This window comes from Zingiber officinale, chromosome 7A (assembly GCF_018446385.1).
Source record: "Zingiber officinale cultivar Zhangliang chromosome 7A, Zo_v1.1, whole genome shotgun sequence".
NCBI classification, from domain to species: Eukaryota; Viridiplantae; Streptophyta; class Magnoliopsida; order Zingiberales; family Zingiberaceae; genus Zingiber; species Zingiber officinale.
This window is the reverse complement of record NC_055998.1, coordinates 9,250,865-9,269,313: the sequence shown is the minus strand read 5'-3', so window position 1 is coordinate 9,269,313 and position 18,449 is coordinate 9,250,865. Positions and strand designations below refer to the sequence as shown.

At 37.1% G+C, this 18,449-nt stretch overlaps 2 protein-coding genes across 3 annotated transcripts; both read left to right on the top strand.

Moving 5' to 3' along the window:
- Positions 1 to 956: 956 nt before the first annotated feature.
- LOC122000949 (protein SOSEKI 5-like) lies at positions 957 to 2,694 on the top strand. Of its 2 annotated transcripts, none has more exons than XM_042555461.1 (4): positions 957 to 1,290; positions 1,373 to 1,442; positions 1,515 to 2,219; positions 2,420 to 2,694. In XM_042555461.1, the coding sequence occupies exons 1-3, from the start codon at positions 1,098 to 1,100 to the stop codon at positions 2,197 to 2,199; spliced, it is 948 nt and encodes a 315-aa protein (XP_042411395.1). In that variant the 5' UTR covers positions 957 to 1,097; the 3' UTR covers positions 2,200 to 2,219; positions 2,420 to 2,694. The 2 variants fall into 2 exon arrangements, with proteins under 2 accessions (XP_042411395.1, XP_042411394.1); XM_042555460.1 differs by having other exon boundaries at positions 959 to 1,290; positions 2,459 to 2,694.
- Positions 2,695 to 10,888: 8,194 nt separating this feature from the next.
- LOC121999909 lies at positions 10,889 to 12,898 on the top strand. The gene is made up of 3 exons (XM_042554535.1): positions 10,889 to 11,443; positions 12,533 to 12,581; positions 12,653 to 12,898. Exons 1-3 carry the CDS (start codon positions 11,328 to 11,330, stop codon positions 12,857 to 12,859), a joined length of 372 nt encoding a protein of 123 aa, XP_042410469.1. The 5' UTR covers positions 10,889 to 11,327; the 3' UTR covers positions 12,860 to 12,898.
- Positions 12,899 to 18,449: the final 5,551 nt, after the last annotated feature.

Sequence of the window (18,449 nt, the reverse complement as noted above, 5' to 3'; positions counted from 1 at the left end):
TAGAACAGAATCTCTCGTTATTTTTTATAGATACAAAAAGTCTAAAATGAAATATAATTTTTCTTGAGTATCATTTAGTTAGAATCGAATATATCAATTAATTGATTATGCTAAAAAAAGTAATGCTTAATTTAATAAAAATATATTAAATTCTAAGTTAAAATATACTGAATTTAGAAGAAATTATATTTTATTTTAAAAAAATTTATCTATAAAAAAATAAAAATAATTAAATAAATAGGCATGCATTAAAAAGTTGAAGTAAAAAAACATTTACATATAGAAAATGAGAATAAATTTTGTCTAACACAAGACAGGACGAGGTAGTTGAATTTTAACATAGGGAGTTTAGGATAATTAAGAATATAAAAGAATTAAAATTACTTTTTATCAAACCTTTTTTTATTTTTTTAATTTTAATTTAATCACCAATAAATATGTAAGCTGTCACAAAATCACAAAAATAAATCTGAATAATTTCCATTTTTTTATACCAATATATTTTTAAACTAATATTAATATTATTATAATTTAGCATTACATGACATAAATATTATAAAAATTATATTTTTAATTAATTTTATATGTTCGAACATATTTTCTATATAATTTTGTTATTGAATAAATTATAACTTAATTATCTAACCGTAATTAAATTATGGATTATCAGTCACACAAAGTGGACCGGAGATCTATCATTTAACGAGCACAGATTTATTGGATCGTAATTTACGGTGCAAAGAATGAATCATTATATCTATTAATTGATGGAGATGAATTTCATCAATTAATCAGATGAGGTCCATCTCTATTAATTAATTAATTTATATAATCCATTTTTTAATGTAAATTACGATCCAAAGATCTCGCTCGTCATTTTACAGTGTGTACCTTTGCGCGGGAAAGACGCCCATTTTACAGTGTGCCCGAGCGAGTAGCGCAAACTTGTCTCTTTTGCAGTCATCTCTCCTGTCCTGTCTTCTGCTGCTGTCCAACAAGACGTACGCTGTCCATTCGCCTCCTGCTTCTGCACATACCACGCGCCTCTCTCTCTCTCTCTCTCCGTTTCCACTCTGCGACTCAAATCGGGAACGAAAATGTCCGGCGGGCCTTTCTCCCGCGGGAGGCCATGGAGGGACCGCGAGACGAGCCCCGAGAGGAACAAGGTGTGGAAGGAGCCCAAGCCCAGCAAGGTCCCCGTCGTCTACTACCTCTCCCGCGATGGCCACTTGGAGCACCCCCACTTCATGGAGGTCGCCCTCTCCTCCTCCGACGGCCTCTACCTCCGAGGTGTCCCTAAACCCTAAACCTCTGGGTTCTTTAAATCTCTCTTTTTATTCTTACTTTGACGCCGAACTTTGTTGTTTCGCAGACGTAATCGATCGTCTCGACCTCCTTAGAGGCGAGGGAATGACCGATTTGTACTCTTGGTCTTCCAAAAGGTTGCGTTCGTTTGATTTATCCTTAGGGAATTAGGGTTGCCTTTCTTTATGTTTGATTTGGGATGCGCGCAGGAGCTACAAGAACGGATTTGTGTGGCATGATCTTTCCGAGGACGATCTGATCCGTCCGGCGCACGGCTACGAGTACGTCCTCAAGGGGTCCGAGCTTCTCCGACCCGTTTCCTTGTTGAGATCCCACGAGAAAAGCTCCTTTGGGGCTCGGGAGCCGCTGCTCCGATTTCCCAAATCGTCGCATGATGAGAGCCGAAGAAACAGGGCGCCTTGGAGCTCCTCCGGCCTGAGTGAGTACAGGGTCTATAAGATAGACATGGAGGCCTCCTCCGCGACCAAGGCGGCGGACGCGTCGACACAGACGGAGGACTGGAGAAGCAGGAGGCGGTCCGATCGAGCGGAGACACCTGTGACGGAGGCAGTGGATCCCGCGACCACCGAGTTGGAGCGGAAGGAGATCTCGCCGCCCCCGTCGTCGTCGACGAGCACGGAGATTATCTCGACGGAGAATGAGAATCCGGCGGTTGTTAGCTACGCCGGTGAGCGGACGCGAGCGTCGGCGGCGCTGATACACCTCCTCTCCTGCGGCTCGGTGACGACCAGGGACCACGATGGCAGGTCGGCGCTGAGCAACGTGAGGACGCGTGGAGGGCGCGATTCGGGCCGCGCAAAAGAAACGGACGGCTCGATGGAGGACAGCGACTCTGTTAGGATGAGGCTACAGGACAAACTGGAGCTCCACTAGAATCCTGCTGCTTCTTTCAGGTGAAGACTGCTTTTGACTCCTCGTGATACGTTCAGGGGAATTTAGATTATATTTGAGTCTAATTGAAAAAAAAAAAAAATAAATAAATAAAGGGTTATAATCTCCTCTTAAGATAAAACACATAAAAAGGATTCTTAAAACTATATTTCTACATTGTCTTTCTATCGATCTTGATTAAATTCGATCTTCCCTTCCTCAGCCATGTGCACTTGATTAAATTCAATCTTCCCTTCCTCAGCCATGTTTGTGGACGTCTCCTTCTGGGAGCAGCTATAGGAGTCGTTAAGAATGCGAGCCCCATTGGCCCATCCAGAACAGTGTTTTCTGTGTGTATTCTGCTTGTGGACCGTACACAATAGCAGATTTGTCATTCCAACGTAGCTATGTAACAAGGATGGTAAAATGATATATTCTGATGAATATCGATCTTATATTTTGATTGAAATAAGGAAATTATGCAGGATTTTATCTCTATATTGTGTGTTAACAATTGAATTGGTAGAAATTAAGAGAAGGAAAAAATTAATTATATTATTAGATCTTAAAATTGATACAGAGTATAAGGTTTTATATAGTTGAGTTAAGAAATCCTAAACTCTACACAAAAAAAAGTTATAAATAAATAAATATATAATCTAATATTTCTTTTCAAACTCACGATTCTACAGTTAGAAGTATTGAGAGTTTGTCCGTTAAGAAACGAAAACGTGAAACGGAATGTGCCTTCGTAAACATATCAGCAATCTGTAACTTTGAAGGAACAAAGGATAATGTGATGATGTCAATTTGAAGATGGTGACGAGTAATGTGATAATCAATTTCAATATGCTTCGTCCGCTCATGAAAAATTGAATTGCATGTAATTTGCATAACATTCTGATTATCACAATATAACGGAGTATGTTGATGAAGAGAAACACTTATATCAGTAAGCAACCAACGCAACTAAACTATCTCACATGTAGTTGAGGTCATGATACAATACTCAACTTCTGTGGAAGATCTATAAATAACATTTTGCTTTTTACTCTTTCAAGAAATGAGTGAATCATCAAGAAAAATACAGAATCCAGTGGTAGATTTGCGATTCGTAGGATTACCGGGCCAATCCGCATTAGAGTATACACGCAGTTCAAGAGATGAAGTAGAAAGAAATAAAATGCTTTGAAATTGAGTACCTCGAAGATACCTGAGAATACGAAAAACAGCAGCCCAATGAACTGTAGTTGGTGTAACGATAAATTGATTAACCACATGAACAACATACGTAATATTTGGACGAGTCACGATGAGATAAACCAAGCTTCCAACAATAGTTCTGTACAACTAAGATTCGACAAAGGTGAGCCATCAAATGAAGAATATAGAGCATTAGTCTCAATAGGAGTATCAACAACTCTATTATCAGTAAGACGAACATGCTTAAACAGATTAGATATGTACTTTAACTGAGATAAAAGATAATTTTTCGGAGAATAAGCAACCTCAATGCCCAGAAAGTAGCGTAGTATATCCAAGTCTTTCATAGAAAAATAATGAGCCAATTCAGACTTCAAGAAAGCAATTCCATCAGAATCATCACCAGTAATAATCATATCATCAACATATAATGATAAAAAAATATGACTTGCACTCGTACATCTGACAAACAATGTCGAATCATAATTGTTGGAATATATACTAAAAGCCTAGCTTTTATAAATATTTATTTTTGAAATAAAAGAATTACATTAATCAATATCTATATTTATTTGTTAAATGTAATTGTTCAATTAATTTATATAAGTAGATAACATTGTGTGGTGTCACACTTAGAAGATCATGTTGTCGGTTCTTTATAAATTATAAACAGTTGCTCATGACTAAGATGGAAAGGAACAAACCATCGGAATAGTCGTAGCGTAATTAAGTATTAGTTTATCTTGATTAATAAATTACACTAGTACACTCTAAGTGTATTGAGTAAAACCATTTAGGTAAGTTCTTTTTGTACTAACTTAATAAAAGAACTAGACCTTAGTTATTATGGAAGTGTGTGCTCTTAATCCTAATATAATAACAAGCACATATATTTAATATTTATTTTTTTGATTTATCAAAGGGTGAGGTTTAGCTCGATAAATCAATATGCCCGATAAGTTGGGAAATGATATTATTTATAGTGTGTGTTGTTGATTATAGAAGGAATCTGTGTCCTAGTTATATAGGTTGAGAATGTCCTCAAGAGGAGCTCATAAGGATTGTCATGTTAAACCCTGCAGGTGGACTTAGTCCGACATGACAATGAGATCGAGTGATATTACTCTTGGAGTTAGATATTAATTAAGTGAGTTGTCAGTAACTTACTTAATTAGTGGACATTCGTTATCTTAAACACAGGGAGACTAACACTCTCATGATAAGAAGAAGCCCATAATGTAATTTGGGATTGGTGCGGTAGTGCGATAATAACTCTCTAGTGTAATGAGTTGTTATCGATGAACTTGAGTTGTGTGTTCGGGGCGAACACGGGATACTCAAGCTCATCGGAACCAAAACCAATTCTCCTCTAGGTCCCTGTCGTAGCCTCATTATAGCTTCAAGTCCATCCAAATATAAGCCCATCTTGGTGTCCAAGAAGGGGGCCGGTCCAATGCTTGGTGACCAAGCAAGGGCCAGGGCTCGGCCCTTTGCTTGGTACCCAAGCATGTAGGGGTCGACCACAATAATTCAAACAAGGAGGGGTGTTTTGAATTTTTAAAATCTTTTCTTTGTAGAAAACTACAAGTTTTAAAAGAGAGATTTTAAATTTAAAAACTTTCTTTATTTGAATTAGGCCACATGTTTTAAAAGAAAATTTAAAAGATTTTAAAATTTTCCTTTTTTAATCATCCTCATGGTTTAAGAAAAAAAAAGGAAGATAAGTTTTAAAATTTAAATTTTTTATCACCATGTTAAAAAAAAGAAATTTTATAAGAGAAGTTTTAAATTTTTAAAACATGGTTTTAATTTTTTAGAACTTTCTTTTTTTAACTCCTACTTTAGGAAATTAGAAGAGAGCTTGTAAAATTTTATAAAAGGATTTCTTCTTGTAAAACTTGATAAAAAATTATTATATTTCTTTCCTCTTATGGGGTCGACCAACCTTGCATGGTGCACAAGCAAGGTGGCCGACCAAAAAGGAAAAAATAATAAATCATCGTCCAAATTGATTTGGTGATTGATTCAATCAAGAAAAAAGAAAAGGAAAATAAAAAGGGAAAAGGAAAAACTAGAGGAATATTTTAATTTTTGTAAAAATTCTTCCCTTATTTTCCTTAGGCAAGTATTATAAAAGAAGGGGTGAGGAGGATTCATGAGACACAATTCTTATTCTCTTGCTTGGAGATCTTGGTGTGGTCAGCCCCTTCTCCTTCTCCCTTTCCCTTTGCTCTCTTCTCCTTGGTGGTGGTGGCCGGATTTTAGAAGAAGAGGAAGAAAGCTTTTGGGTGGTGTTCATCTTGGAGGATCGTCGCCCACACGACGTCCAAGGCGAGGCGAGGAATGCGACAGAAGATCTCGAGGTCATTAGTTTACAAAGAGAAGGTATAATTATCAATTGTTTTCCACATCATGCTAGTTATTTATTTTTGTAAGAATTCCAAATATAAGAGACATTAGATCTAGTATTTCGAATTAGTTTTTCGAATTTGTGTTTTCTTTGTTTTCGAATTTTTGATTCGATTGTTCTTTTTGGTTAACCTAAAATTATTTAAGGAAATTAAATATTAGCTTTCCTTAAAAGGCTTTGTCTAGGCGATGGTGGTTGCTCCCATATCCAAGAATGCCATGTGGCTCGCCATGCAGTCTTGGAAGCCAATTTTAAAAATTAATATTTAATGAAATTAATAACATAGGTGGATTTGAATCAATAGTGTTAAGTTCCGCTTGCGATTCAAATTTAAACCATTAAAAACAGATAAGTTAAATTTAGAATCAATGATGTTAAGTTCCCTCTGCGATTCCTAATTTCACTTCTAAAGAACACAATAGGTTATTTAAGGAAAGGTTCGACACTTGTACAAAATTTTTGTACAGTAGAACTGATACGTTTTCTAGGACTAACCAACAATTGGTATCAGAGCTAGAGTTTGCCTCTGTGTGTTTTGGTTTTCAAATTAATTATGCACATGTCATAAATAATTTAGGCATGATATTAGTAGGATGTGTTAACTTTGTGGTTGCAGACTCCAACTATTATGACATTTAGATATTGTGTGTGATTGGACCCTTGGACATATCAAGGGCATTATTTTGTGTGCATGATTGTATGTATCAAATACAACAGGAGCTGTATTATTTTTAGAATTTTATTTTTGTTCGATCTAGAATACATGTACATTCCTTTTTGGAATATAGGATCGATATATGTAAAATTCTATATTTGTCGTGGATCGTATCTTTGTAAGGCGTGGTGCTTTTGGAGGACCAGAGACGTAGCGGAATAAGAAGCAAGATAGATGTGACAACTCAACCCGATGGCGGTGGATAAAAATGGCAGCAGCTAGGGTTGGAGCATACTGAAGACAGTGATGGAAAATGTCATAATAGTTGGAAAATTAATTTCCAAATTTATTACTTTTATTTACTGTGTTGTTTATGTGCATGTGATGTATGCTAGCATAGGTTAAAATCCTCATTTTTAAATAACTATGTGGGAGAGGGATTTTAATAAATTTCACGGTCTCCATTACTGGTTTATAAGTGATGCAACAAGCTTGCGTGTTAGCTCTGAGTGTCTCCCTCCACAACGGATGAGTTTGTTACGGATCACTAGATCAAACTTCCTTTATGGATGGTTATAGGAAATTATTTAGGAGGTCTCATGAGACACAACTCTTATTCTCTTGCTTGGTGGTTCTCTTAGTGTGGTCGGCCCTCTCTCTTCTCCCTTTCCCTTTGCTCTCTTTTCTTTTGTGGTGGTGGTGGCCGAAAATTAGAAGAAGGAGAAGAAGGCTTCGGGTGATGTTCATCTTGGAGGATCGTCGCCCACACGACGTCCAAGGCGAGGCGAGAAATACGGCAGAAGATCTCGAGGTCATTAGCTTGCAAAGAAAAAGGTGTAGTTAGCAATTGTTTTCCGCATCATGATAGTTATTTTTCTTTGTATGAATTCCAAACACAAGAGGCATTAGATCTAATTTTTCGAATTAGTAATTCGTGTTTGTGTTTTTCTTTATTTTTTGAATTTGTTATTCGATTGTTCTTTTTGGTTAAACCTAGAGTTATATAATGAAATTAAATATTAGCTTTCCTTAAAAGGCTTTGTCTAGGTGGTGGTGGATGCTCCCATACCCAAAAAGGCCATGTGCCTCGCCATGCAGTCCTGGAAGCTAATTCTGGAAATTAATATTTAATTGAATTTATAACGTAGGTGGATTTGGATCAATAGTGTTAAGTTCCGCTTGCGATCCAAGTTTAAACCATTAAGAACAGATAAGTTAAATTTAGAATCAATAATGTTAAGTTCCGTTTACGATTTCTAATTTAACTTCTAAATAATACAATAGGTTATTTAGGAAAGGTTTGACACTTGTACAAAATTTTTATACAGTGGAACCGGTACGATCTTCCTAGGACTAATCAACAAAAACTACATCAACATATACTTGTTGAAGCTTTTGTTTATGTTTACCTCAATTAAATTGTAGTTTGGATGTATTCTGGTAGCTATTTTTGGAGTCGGATTATACCAAGAACATTTAAATAATGCACATCTTTTGATGGATAAGGCAGGATATTCAACCTCTATGATTTCTTCAAGTCTTCCTTAATAATCAAACTCAGAATTATTGTTGTCGATAGATCCTTTCATACAAACACCTTAATTGAAAGTTATTCTATGTGAATCCCGTTGTGTCACATGAAATTTAAAGTCATTAACATAGTAGCTAGAGTACACTATTATCTTATTCAGATGCAAGATTGATTATTCTAGAATCTTGCACATTAAATATTCTCCGATCAGACACCTATAACAATAGTTATGATATAAAATAAGCCTATGATAATTTAATATGGATGTAAGAAATTAAAATTATCCTCTAACTTATATGGATTTGAAACCATAATGCAAATTCCGTCTCTAACTTTTCAGCTAGCTCACTTGCACAAATTGATGGATGTTGTACTTGAAGTTGTTGTTCATACAAGCTAGAAAATAAGGTAATTTTTTTAAAAAAATGGGATATCGGGAAACAACTTAAATTGGATAAATGTTTGATTAAAGAAGTCAACTTACTTTATATAGAGTTTAACTATATCACAGTTTAAGAGTATGTATGTCCTTGCAACATGATATTCTTGTTAAGTTAACCATCTAGAAACAAATGCTTCCATTGGCTTGCCAGGAAACTTGAAAATAGAAAGCATAGATTGGTCTATCGGCTGAGTATCATAAGAATTTTTAAGACATTTACGATGTCTGGTTTTCACATTATCAGCAAAATAATAGGAGCAGAAAGAGGATGCTTCTTCAACTAGATAAGCATTACAGATTAACCCCTCAACTCTTGCTTTGTTATGAACATTATTATTTAATTTTCTTAAAAAACATTCGAATGGATACATTCATCTGTACTGCACAGGACTAGCTATTCATACCTCGTATGCTAAATGTACTAGTAAATGTTCCATTGAATCAAAAAAATTGGGTGGGAAAATGCGCTCTACCTTACATAGTATGACAGGAATGTCTATTTCTAGTCGAAGCATATCATCCATCATAATACTTCTCACTATCAAATATCTAAAATATAGACTCAATTCTATGAGTGTTTGTCAAATATTTGGAGCAAGTAAGTCATGAAAAGCTACCAGAATAAGTCTTTGCATGAATATATGACAGTCATAACTCTTCATTTCAAACATCTTTAACCTATTCATATCCAGATATCGAGTCATATTCAAGACATACTCATCTGGGAATTTGATTGCTTTCAACCAATTAAATAAAGTTTACTTACCATCTTTGTCCAATGTATAACAAACCTTTGGGAATTTATTGGTTGTTTCATCCTAATGCAACTCTAGTCTGCCGTCTAGTTCTTTTAATTCCTCGTGTGATTTTGTATTGTCTTTAGTTCTTCCATGCACATTTATCACAGTGTTGAAAATATTATCAAAAAAAATTTTCTCAATATCATCACATCTAAATTATGACGAATGAGTAGATACTTCTAATATGGTAGCTAAAAACACTCCTTTTCTTTCAACCACACTTGCACTACCTAACGATGTATTTATTTATCTCATCAGAATTAGTCTCAAATACTGGTAGAAAATCATAGTTGTCTATTTGGTCAAGGATTTCTTTACCTGACTTGATTGTTGGAGGAATTTTTCTAACTACAACATTCTTAATAAAATTTTTCTTATTTCACCTGAAACGGTGATCAACTGGTAAAAATTTACGATGATTATCAAACCAAGATATCTTCCCATTGTAGGGTAATGAAAATGTATCAGACTCTGTCATGTAGTGTGGACATGCTAATTTATCAGTCATACTTTATCCCAACAACATTGAGTATGTTGGAAAATCACTAATCATCCATAATAATGCAACATGCAATCTAAAACTAGTTTTACTTGTAATATCATAAGTCACCGACCATACATTCTATAATTCATTCAACTCGGCAATCAGAGGTTGCAAAAAAATATCTATCTTCTCTTTCGGATTAGTTGGCCCTGAAATAAGTACAGTAAGGAACATGAATTTATCTTTCATGCACATCCATGGTGGTAAGTTGTAAGGTGTTAATATAATTGGCCAAGATGAATATTGTTGTCCTGACTGACTAAATGGTTGAAATTCATCTGCAAAAAGTCTCAGTCTCACATTACGTGGTTCTATTACAAATGTGAAAAATATTGTATCAAAATGTTTCCATGTAGGGGAGTCACAAGGATGACACACACTACAAGAAAATTGGGATTCTATAACACTTAAACGACAACGCTTTTTATAAAAAGCGTTGTCTATTTCATTATTTTCTTATTAATAGACAACGCTTTTCTAAAAATCGTTGTCTATTAGTGATTTTTACGGGTCAAAGACAACGCTTCGTAAAAAACGTTGTCTATTAGACTTTTTTTAGTGTCTACGACAACATTTTTTAAAAAGTGTTGTCTATTGTTAAATTCTCATCTAAATCTTGATTAATACAAACCGTTGGATCTAAGTAAGGAGTAGAAAACCCGAACTCTTCTCCCAACTCCTATCTTCCGATCGTTTTTGATCCCGAACCCTTCTCCCAACTCCTCATCTCACGCGGCCTTCTCCATCCAACTCCTCTCCGGCGAACCACTTCTCCGAACTCTCCGTCAAGACCACACCTTCGTCAAGCGGCAGATCCCGGTGTTAAGGCGAACGACCACGACAGATCGACCCATCTCTTCGCCTCCTTCGCCCCCGACGTTGTGGCGGTGACTGGTATAAGGAGGACAAGATGAGCGTGAGTCCAGTGCCGGCCTCGGACACCCATGGCAATCTGGACGAGCAGATCGCGCAGCTCATGCAATGCAAGCCGCTCGCCGTACAGGAGGTTACATCTCGCCCTTTCCCTCGCTTATTTTTGTCCGATCGCTCCTTCGATTTATTCCCTCTCTAGTCAGGATGTTTGTTTTGGGGGGGTTTTCTGCTCAATTCATGCGCATTCTTTACCGATCTGAAGTTGAGTGGGTTTTCTGCTCAAACTCCTCCTCTCAGGCTAACGCAAAAGAATGGCGGTGCTTGCGATGGCTTCCGGGGTCCTCCGGCCGAGCCTTGGTCTGAATCTGGAGCCGGGAGGTGTTGGCTTGTGGCCCACCCTTTTGAGCCACTCGCTTTTGCGCGTAGTGGAGCAGCCTTTCTCCGACGCTGCGTCGTGCATCACAACACACGGGGGATACGACGCCTGAGAGCTCAGAGTTGATGATTTTAGTGGCTGCCATTTTTTTCTTGCCTTAATAGCGGCCAAAAAGATTTGGCGTGGACGACCTAGACCTTGATCTCTCCTCTCTCTCTCTCTCTCTCTCTCTCTGTCTGTCACTCTCTCATTTTGTCCGAGGGTGCGACCTTGGCGGTGGCTGTGGGGTTGTGGGCGATGGCTAAGAGAGTGGACAAGCAGGTAAATCTCTTCTACTGCGCCGAGTGCGAGGAGCTCGCCAGGAAAGTGGCTGATCACTCCGACGCCATCCAGCTCCGGACTATCTCTTGGAGGTAAATCTCCACCTCCTCTTTCATGGATTCTTTGCACGGAAGATATACTACTTGGCGAACTGGATCTTGTGGCTTCTGAGTTCAATGATTCGATCTTTATCCTCGTAGTTTGGATTTTTTTTTTCTTTTGAGTGTAAATAGCGGAGCTAGGGTTTTGAATAGGCCTAATCCATTCTTTTTATCCTAAAGTTAGGTTTCGTTCTTCCTCCTTAGCGTTAAGAGTTTTGTTGTTGTTGTTGATAACTCCAAGCAAAATGGATTAGAAGGATCTGCTCTTCTGTTGCTTTATCATCGATAAACGTTTTTCATTTTCGTATCCCCTTCCGGAAGTTTGTCTAGGTTTAATGATGCATTGTAACAAAGCATGAGTGTGTCAATCTGTTATACCTCTCTTCTTCAGAAGAAGAATTTAACTTCTCATCCATTGTTGCAACTCGAACTAATAGGACGTTTCCATTAACCATATAAGAAACCTAAACCATGTGTGGAATTGATTAAGCAAAATCTATGGAAGTATTTGACCTATCTAGACATTCTCTGTTGGTTTCAATTTCCACGAAGGTTTGACATCCTCAAGGATCAAAGTCTATGCTATGGAAAATTGTCCCTTGTCGGTAGAGCAAAAGTCCAATAGCATACTCATTGTATTGAGTCCGCCAGTGAGAAAATGGACCCAATTGCAGTTCCATTTACAGGTACATCGATTGTTGCATCCCGACCAGCAAAGAGAATTGACCAATTATGTTTAATGTAAATTACCTGGCTGAAATGTTCATGGCCTAATTACTGACTATAGACTTATTTTTTTCCCCCTTATAGATTCATGTGTAAAAATGTTGGATGCGAAATCTTTGCTTTTTATCCCCAATTAAATAGATCAAAAAATGTAGATCTCGACTTCTTGTTAATCTAGGATTTTCTTACGGATGAATCGAGAACTTGTAGGCACATCAAGATGTTACTGATGTGTGATCGTTCTATATACCATGTCGTGTTTGTTCTTAACCCTCGATTGTTGGATTGGAGCATATGCTTGTTCTTTGCGTGTGTCTTATTTTCTGCTGATGTTGTATTATGGGATATTGTCAGATGTCCATCCCAACGCACTCCTAGAGCTACATACCCAACTGCTGTTGAGGTATTCAAGCACCTGCTTGATGCATTTATCTGGAAATCCATTCTGATTTTCCCTGAATTCAATTGTGATAGGATGACAGTTCCAAAGAGACTAACAGAATTCCAACACCTAAAGTGATAATTGATCAAGACTCAAACCTAGATGCAACCATAATCGAGGTAGCCTTTGGCGATCGCCTTGGAGCACTACTTGCCACTGTATACTCGAAATCTCTGACTCCCATCATGTTTTTCTTACAATGTTTCTTTTTTGTTTCTAGAGTAGCAAACATTTTTTAGCTTTGATTTTTTGTTTATAATTATATACTTTGTATATGTAAAATGGTAGATATTGTCATTAGATCTATTTTAATCTTTAGTCGATCTTTCTTCGTAACGAATTGGTTCGGTTGTGTTGGAACCCCAAGGTATTTTGATGTGATCAAACAAGCTAAGTTAGGTCCTGTGTTTGTTTAACCCTTGTGTCTAAGTGTGCAGGAGCTTAGGAACACAAGAAGTCGAGCGGAAGACGCGGCTAGCGAGAAGGATGGCACGGGAGAGAGCCGAGGGGCTCGGTGCGTCCGAGGGACGAGGTGACCGCGGAAGAGTACACCGGTGGACAAGAAGAACATGCGCGGCGTTCGAGGGATGAGAAACCGGGAAGGAAGGCTGCTCGAGGAGAAGGATGGAACATGGGTTCGGGTGAGTCTTATTTCGGATGGCTGAGATCACCCAAGCTAATGGAGCCGGAACAGAAGACCCGGACCGAGACGAGCTGAACCGAAGCGGAGCGACCGGACGGAAGAGTTGACTTTTGGGGTCCGGGGCGCCCGGACCGAAGTTTTTGACCAGATCGAGTCAAACTCGATCTGAACGTTGGGGGATAAAGTTTTATCCCCCCAGGGCGCCCAGAACCCCTTCGGGGCGCCCCGACCAGTGCTATAAATATAGCACTGGTTTGCACAGATCATTTAACTCACTTGTAATCAATTCTTTCTGTGCTTTCAGTTGTGTTCTTTTCTTTACTTAGTCTCTACTTTTTATTACAAGTGTTTATGATATAGTTGAAATCCGAGAAAGTTCGAGTTTTATTTTGTAGGGCAATTCACCCCTCCCCTCTTGCCGGCCTCCAAAGGGACCAACAAGTGGTATCAGAGCAAGGCGCTTCAGGAGGACTAACCGCCGATCGAAACAACAAGATGGTCGGACCAAGCATCGTCCCACCAAAATTCGAGGGGAACTTCGCAGACTGGAAGCGTCGTATGGAGGTATTCCTAAGAACTGATTTTGAAATTCGGTTTATAATGAAGTATGGTTTTTTAGCTCCGACGAATCAAGATGGAAAAGAAAAAGAAGAGAGCAATTGGACGAAAAAGGAGCAGAGTGAATCTGTAGCAAATAACCGTGCGAAATATCACCTGCTGAGTGTGTTACCACCTCAAGAGGTCAACCGCATCGGAAGCTATTCATCTGCTAAAGAACTCTGGGAGAAGTTCCTGGAACTCCATGAAGGCACGTCTGAAGCGAAGCTTGCTAGAAGAGACATCCTCCGGAACAAGTTGATGAACATTCGTTTGGAAAAAGGTGAGAAAGTAGCCAATCTACATGCAAAGGTAAAAGAACTGATTACTATTCTCGAGAACCTCGGAGAAACGGTAACAAATTGGGACAGCATACGCTACGCACTCAACGTGTTTCCAAGAACTCCGGAGTGGACGTCAATCATCGACGCCTACTACATCTCAAAGGACCTGGAGGTAAGTACATTAGAGGAATATTTTTCTACCCTTGAATTACACGAAACTAGATGTGCAGAAATATCAAATGACACAACCCAGACTATGGCGCTGAACGCAACTAACAAGGATGAACCTGAGTCAGACTCCGAAGACGATCAAGAAGCGTACATGGTACGGTGCTACCAGTGTCAGAAGGAGGGACACCTAAGGGAAGACTACCCAGAACTCAAGAAGGTCAAAATGAAGACACCCAAGAAACACAACCTAAAAGCAACTTGGGACGACACTTCTTCATCCGAATCAGAAGCTCAAGAATATGCCGGGATAACACTGATGGCAAGCTACGAAGGACAAAGTATATCAGAACCCAGCATCGATGAAGGGGGAGCGACCTCAGATGGAAGTAGCGAAGCAGGGGGAGATTCAGGCTTCAAGTCTGATATGGCAAGTGAGGTATGCCTCTTACCCCCTGATGAACTTTACTTTGGTATCAAAACTATGACTAAATCCATGTATAAATTAGAAAATAAAAATGCCAAATTAAAAAATGAAATTCTAGAAACAAAGAGAATTTTGGCAAAATCATGTCTTATAGAGGATTTTGAAAAATTAAAAATTGAAAATGAAAAACTAAAAGAAGAAATAAAAAGATTGAAAAAATCTAATGGTTCAAATATTTCTACTTTTAGAAATTATAGAGGTTTAAATTGGTATTATAGATTTCATCAAAGTCAAATTAGAAATATATCAAAAATCTATATACCTAAGAAATACTTGGTTAATCCTGTAGGTAGGAACCTCTACCGGGTTCCAAAAACCTATTTAATTTAAAATTAAAGTCAGACTTAGCATTTTTCAACAAGGAAATTAAAAAACTAATTTCTTTATGAGGTTTTGTCTAAGGAAGTGGTTGTTGCTCCAATAACCAAGAAGGCCTAGTGCCTCGCCACGACCTGGAAGCCAAGTATCGAAATGAAAAGTTTAATTGACTAACTGAAAAAGCATTAATTTTAATTACTTAATGCTTTAAAAGAGTTATTCAATTTGTGTTAGAAAATATTTAAAAAAAAAATTCTTAGAAATTTTTATAAAAATTGACTTAGAATTTTTTTTTTTATGAAAGTTATCTTAGAATTTTTTATGATAATATTGCCTTATAATTTTTCTTAAAATTGACTTAGAATTGTTTCTTATGAATATTAACTTAGAATTTTTTTTTAATTAGAAAAGTTTTTTTTGGGAATGTTAAGATAAGTTTCAAACTTAAATTTTTTTTTAACACTTATGACTATTTTTTGTTTTACTTAAATTTTTCTCGAAAGAAAAATTATGAAGAGTGTTTTTACTTAGACATTTTTTACACTCAAAGTTTTGTTTGAATTTACCTTAGACTTGTTTATAACCTCAATTTTTATGTGATCAAAGGGGGAGAAGTATGTTAAGACTAGGGGGAGGTAATATAATTTTTCATTTGAAAAATATTTGGACTTATTTGAATATAAATTGTTTTTATTGCATGTGTTTACCCTAACTTAATTTGGGTTGCTCACATAAAAAGGGGGAGATTGTTGGAACCCCAAGGTATTTTGATGTGATCAAACAAGCTAAGTTAGGTCCTGTGTTTGTTTAACCCTTGTGTCTAAGTGTGCAGGAGCTTAAGAACATAAGAAGTCGAGCGGAAGACGCGGCTAGCGAGAAGGACGGCACGGGAGAGAGCCGACGGGCTCGGTGCGTCCGAGGGACGAGGTGACCGCGGAAGAGTACACCGGTGGACGAGAAGAACGTGCGCGGCGTTCGAGGGATGAGAAACCGGGAAGGAAAGCTGCTCGAGGAGAAGGCTGGAACATGAGTTCGGGTGAGCCCTATTCCGGATGTCCAAGATCACCCAAGCTAGTGGAGCCGGAACAGAAGACCCGGACCGAGACGAGCTGAACCGAAGCGGAGCGACCGGACGGAAAAAGTCAACCAGAGTTGACTTTTGGGGTCCGGGGCGCCCGGACCGAAGTTTTTGACCAGATCGAGTCAAACTCTATCTGAACGTTGGGGGATAAAGTTTTATCCCCCCAGGGCGCCCGGAACCCCTTCGGGGCGCCCCGACCAGTGCTATAAATATAGCACTGGTTTGCACAGATCATTTAACTCACTTGTAATCAATTCTTTCTGTGCTTTCAGTTGTGTTCTTTTCATTTGTGCTCTCTGGTGTATGATTTCTTTACTTAGTCTCTACTTTTTATTACAAGTGTTTATGATATAGTTGAAATCCGAGAAATGTTCGAGTTTTATTTTGTAGGGCAATTCACCCCTTCCCTCTTGTCGGCCTCCAAAGGGACCAACAGGTTGCAGGTCTTTGATCCGGTTCCTTGGATTGTTCCACATATCCTATGATTCAAGCTTTAAACAATGAAGTTTGTATAGAAATTTGAGCTCTTTCCATACTTGAAACTGCTAATGTAGAACTGGCCAGTCCATATTTCATTCTTGGACTGTAATGATTTTCTTTGTTGGACTATGGGATGTGTTAGTGTCGCTTGTTAATGAATAATCTGATGATTTATTTATCCAATGTGACTTAATTATTTCTCCTTGATACAATTATAAATGCTTTAATTTGTTAGAGACGATGGGAAATAGTTTATCTGATCAGCATGTCATTCGGAATTCAGTTTTTGATAGAGCTGATTTTTCTTGTAAGTTATATAGAAAAAATATTCGTAGAGGTTTCTATTGTATCTTTTCATAAGCCTCTGGAAATTTATGAAATATTACTCAAGTTATAGGAGGGCTCCCTCTAGTTACATGCATTAACTGTTTGTTCTATTGACAAGGAATAGAGGTAAATGCTTCTATTCCCTTCTTGTGTCTTGCTAATTGCTAAAAGTTCACAATGAGTTCATATTGTTAAGACATTAGGTTTTGCAGTCCAATGTTTGTTTAGTGTTCTTTTTTTCCCTATGAAAATAATATTTGGAATTTCTTGCAGTTTATCATTGTGAGTTAATAACTATATTTATAAGTTTTTAAATAAAATTTCAGGTTAGGGTGCTTTGCGAAAAAGCTAAGGAGGTTTTAATGGAAGAAAGCAATGTTCAGGTAGACATTACTTCTTTTAAGTAAGTTATTCAATCTAGTTAAGGTTCTTGTTAAAGTATAACGCTGTTGAATTTCCTTGAAGTTATTCACTCGCATGCTGGCCATGATCATTCTCTAATAAAATTAGAAAGGAATGTAAACAACACAAACCTCAACTGATGTCTCATAAGAAGTTCTTATAGAACTTCATTGGTTGTAGGCGTAGAAGCTTACTATAGATCTGTATTATTGAACTTCAGGATATTTGCTTGTATTATAAGATATATACTTCATGTAAATATGAAATAAAAAATACAGATGCAACATAAGACAAAAACTGAGAAATGGATGTTATACTGAGTACTACAAACCACAGTTTATCATATTATAGTTGATTATCTAGTAAAGTTTCACATTTTGAACTCGTTTATTTTGATTGTTTTGTTTCTTTTGAGAGCCATCAGTAATGCTCATGTATGGAACCACAGTTTATCATATTATAGTTGTTTCTTTTTGCAAGCTTTATTTCTGCTGTTTGAAGAAACGTTGTATTTCTGCAACAACAGTGCTTTCTGCAGTTTGAAGAAACGTTGCATTTCTTCAAGCTTTCTTTCTTTCTTTCTGCAAGCATTTCATTTCTGAGTAATGAGTTTTGGTTCATTTATAGAAAATAGCTAGTAGAAGTAATTTTTTGGTTCAAACTATTGACTGTAATTTTTTGTTCAATCTGTTCAATCTGTTCAAAGCTCACAAAGATCCTAAACAAAATCCAATTGCTCACAAGATTATTTTGTGCTCTTTTGTTTTATTTGTGAATATCACTATCTACTTTGAAACAGAATTAGTGTTAATTTTGATATTTACTAGCTTCTCATGTAATTAAATACTAATATTACTTCAATGTCAGAATTATATTATTTTGGTATGAGTTTGAAATCATTAACTGAGTTGATTATATGTAAAATTCGAATCTAGACATGGTAAAAGAAAAATAATAGTTTCATAAATATAAAAATAATAATTTTTAAATAATTTTTTTTTATTTTTTTCTTTAAAACGATGGCGCTTTTAAAGCGTTGCAA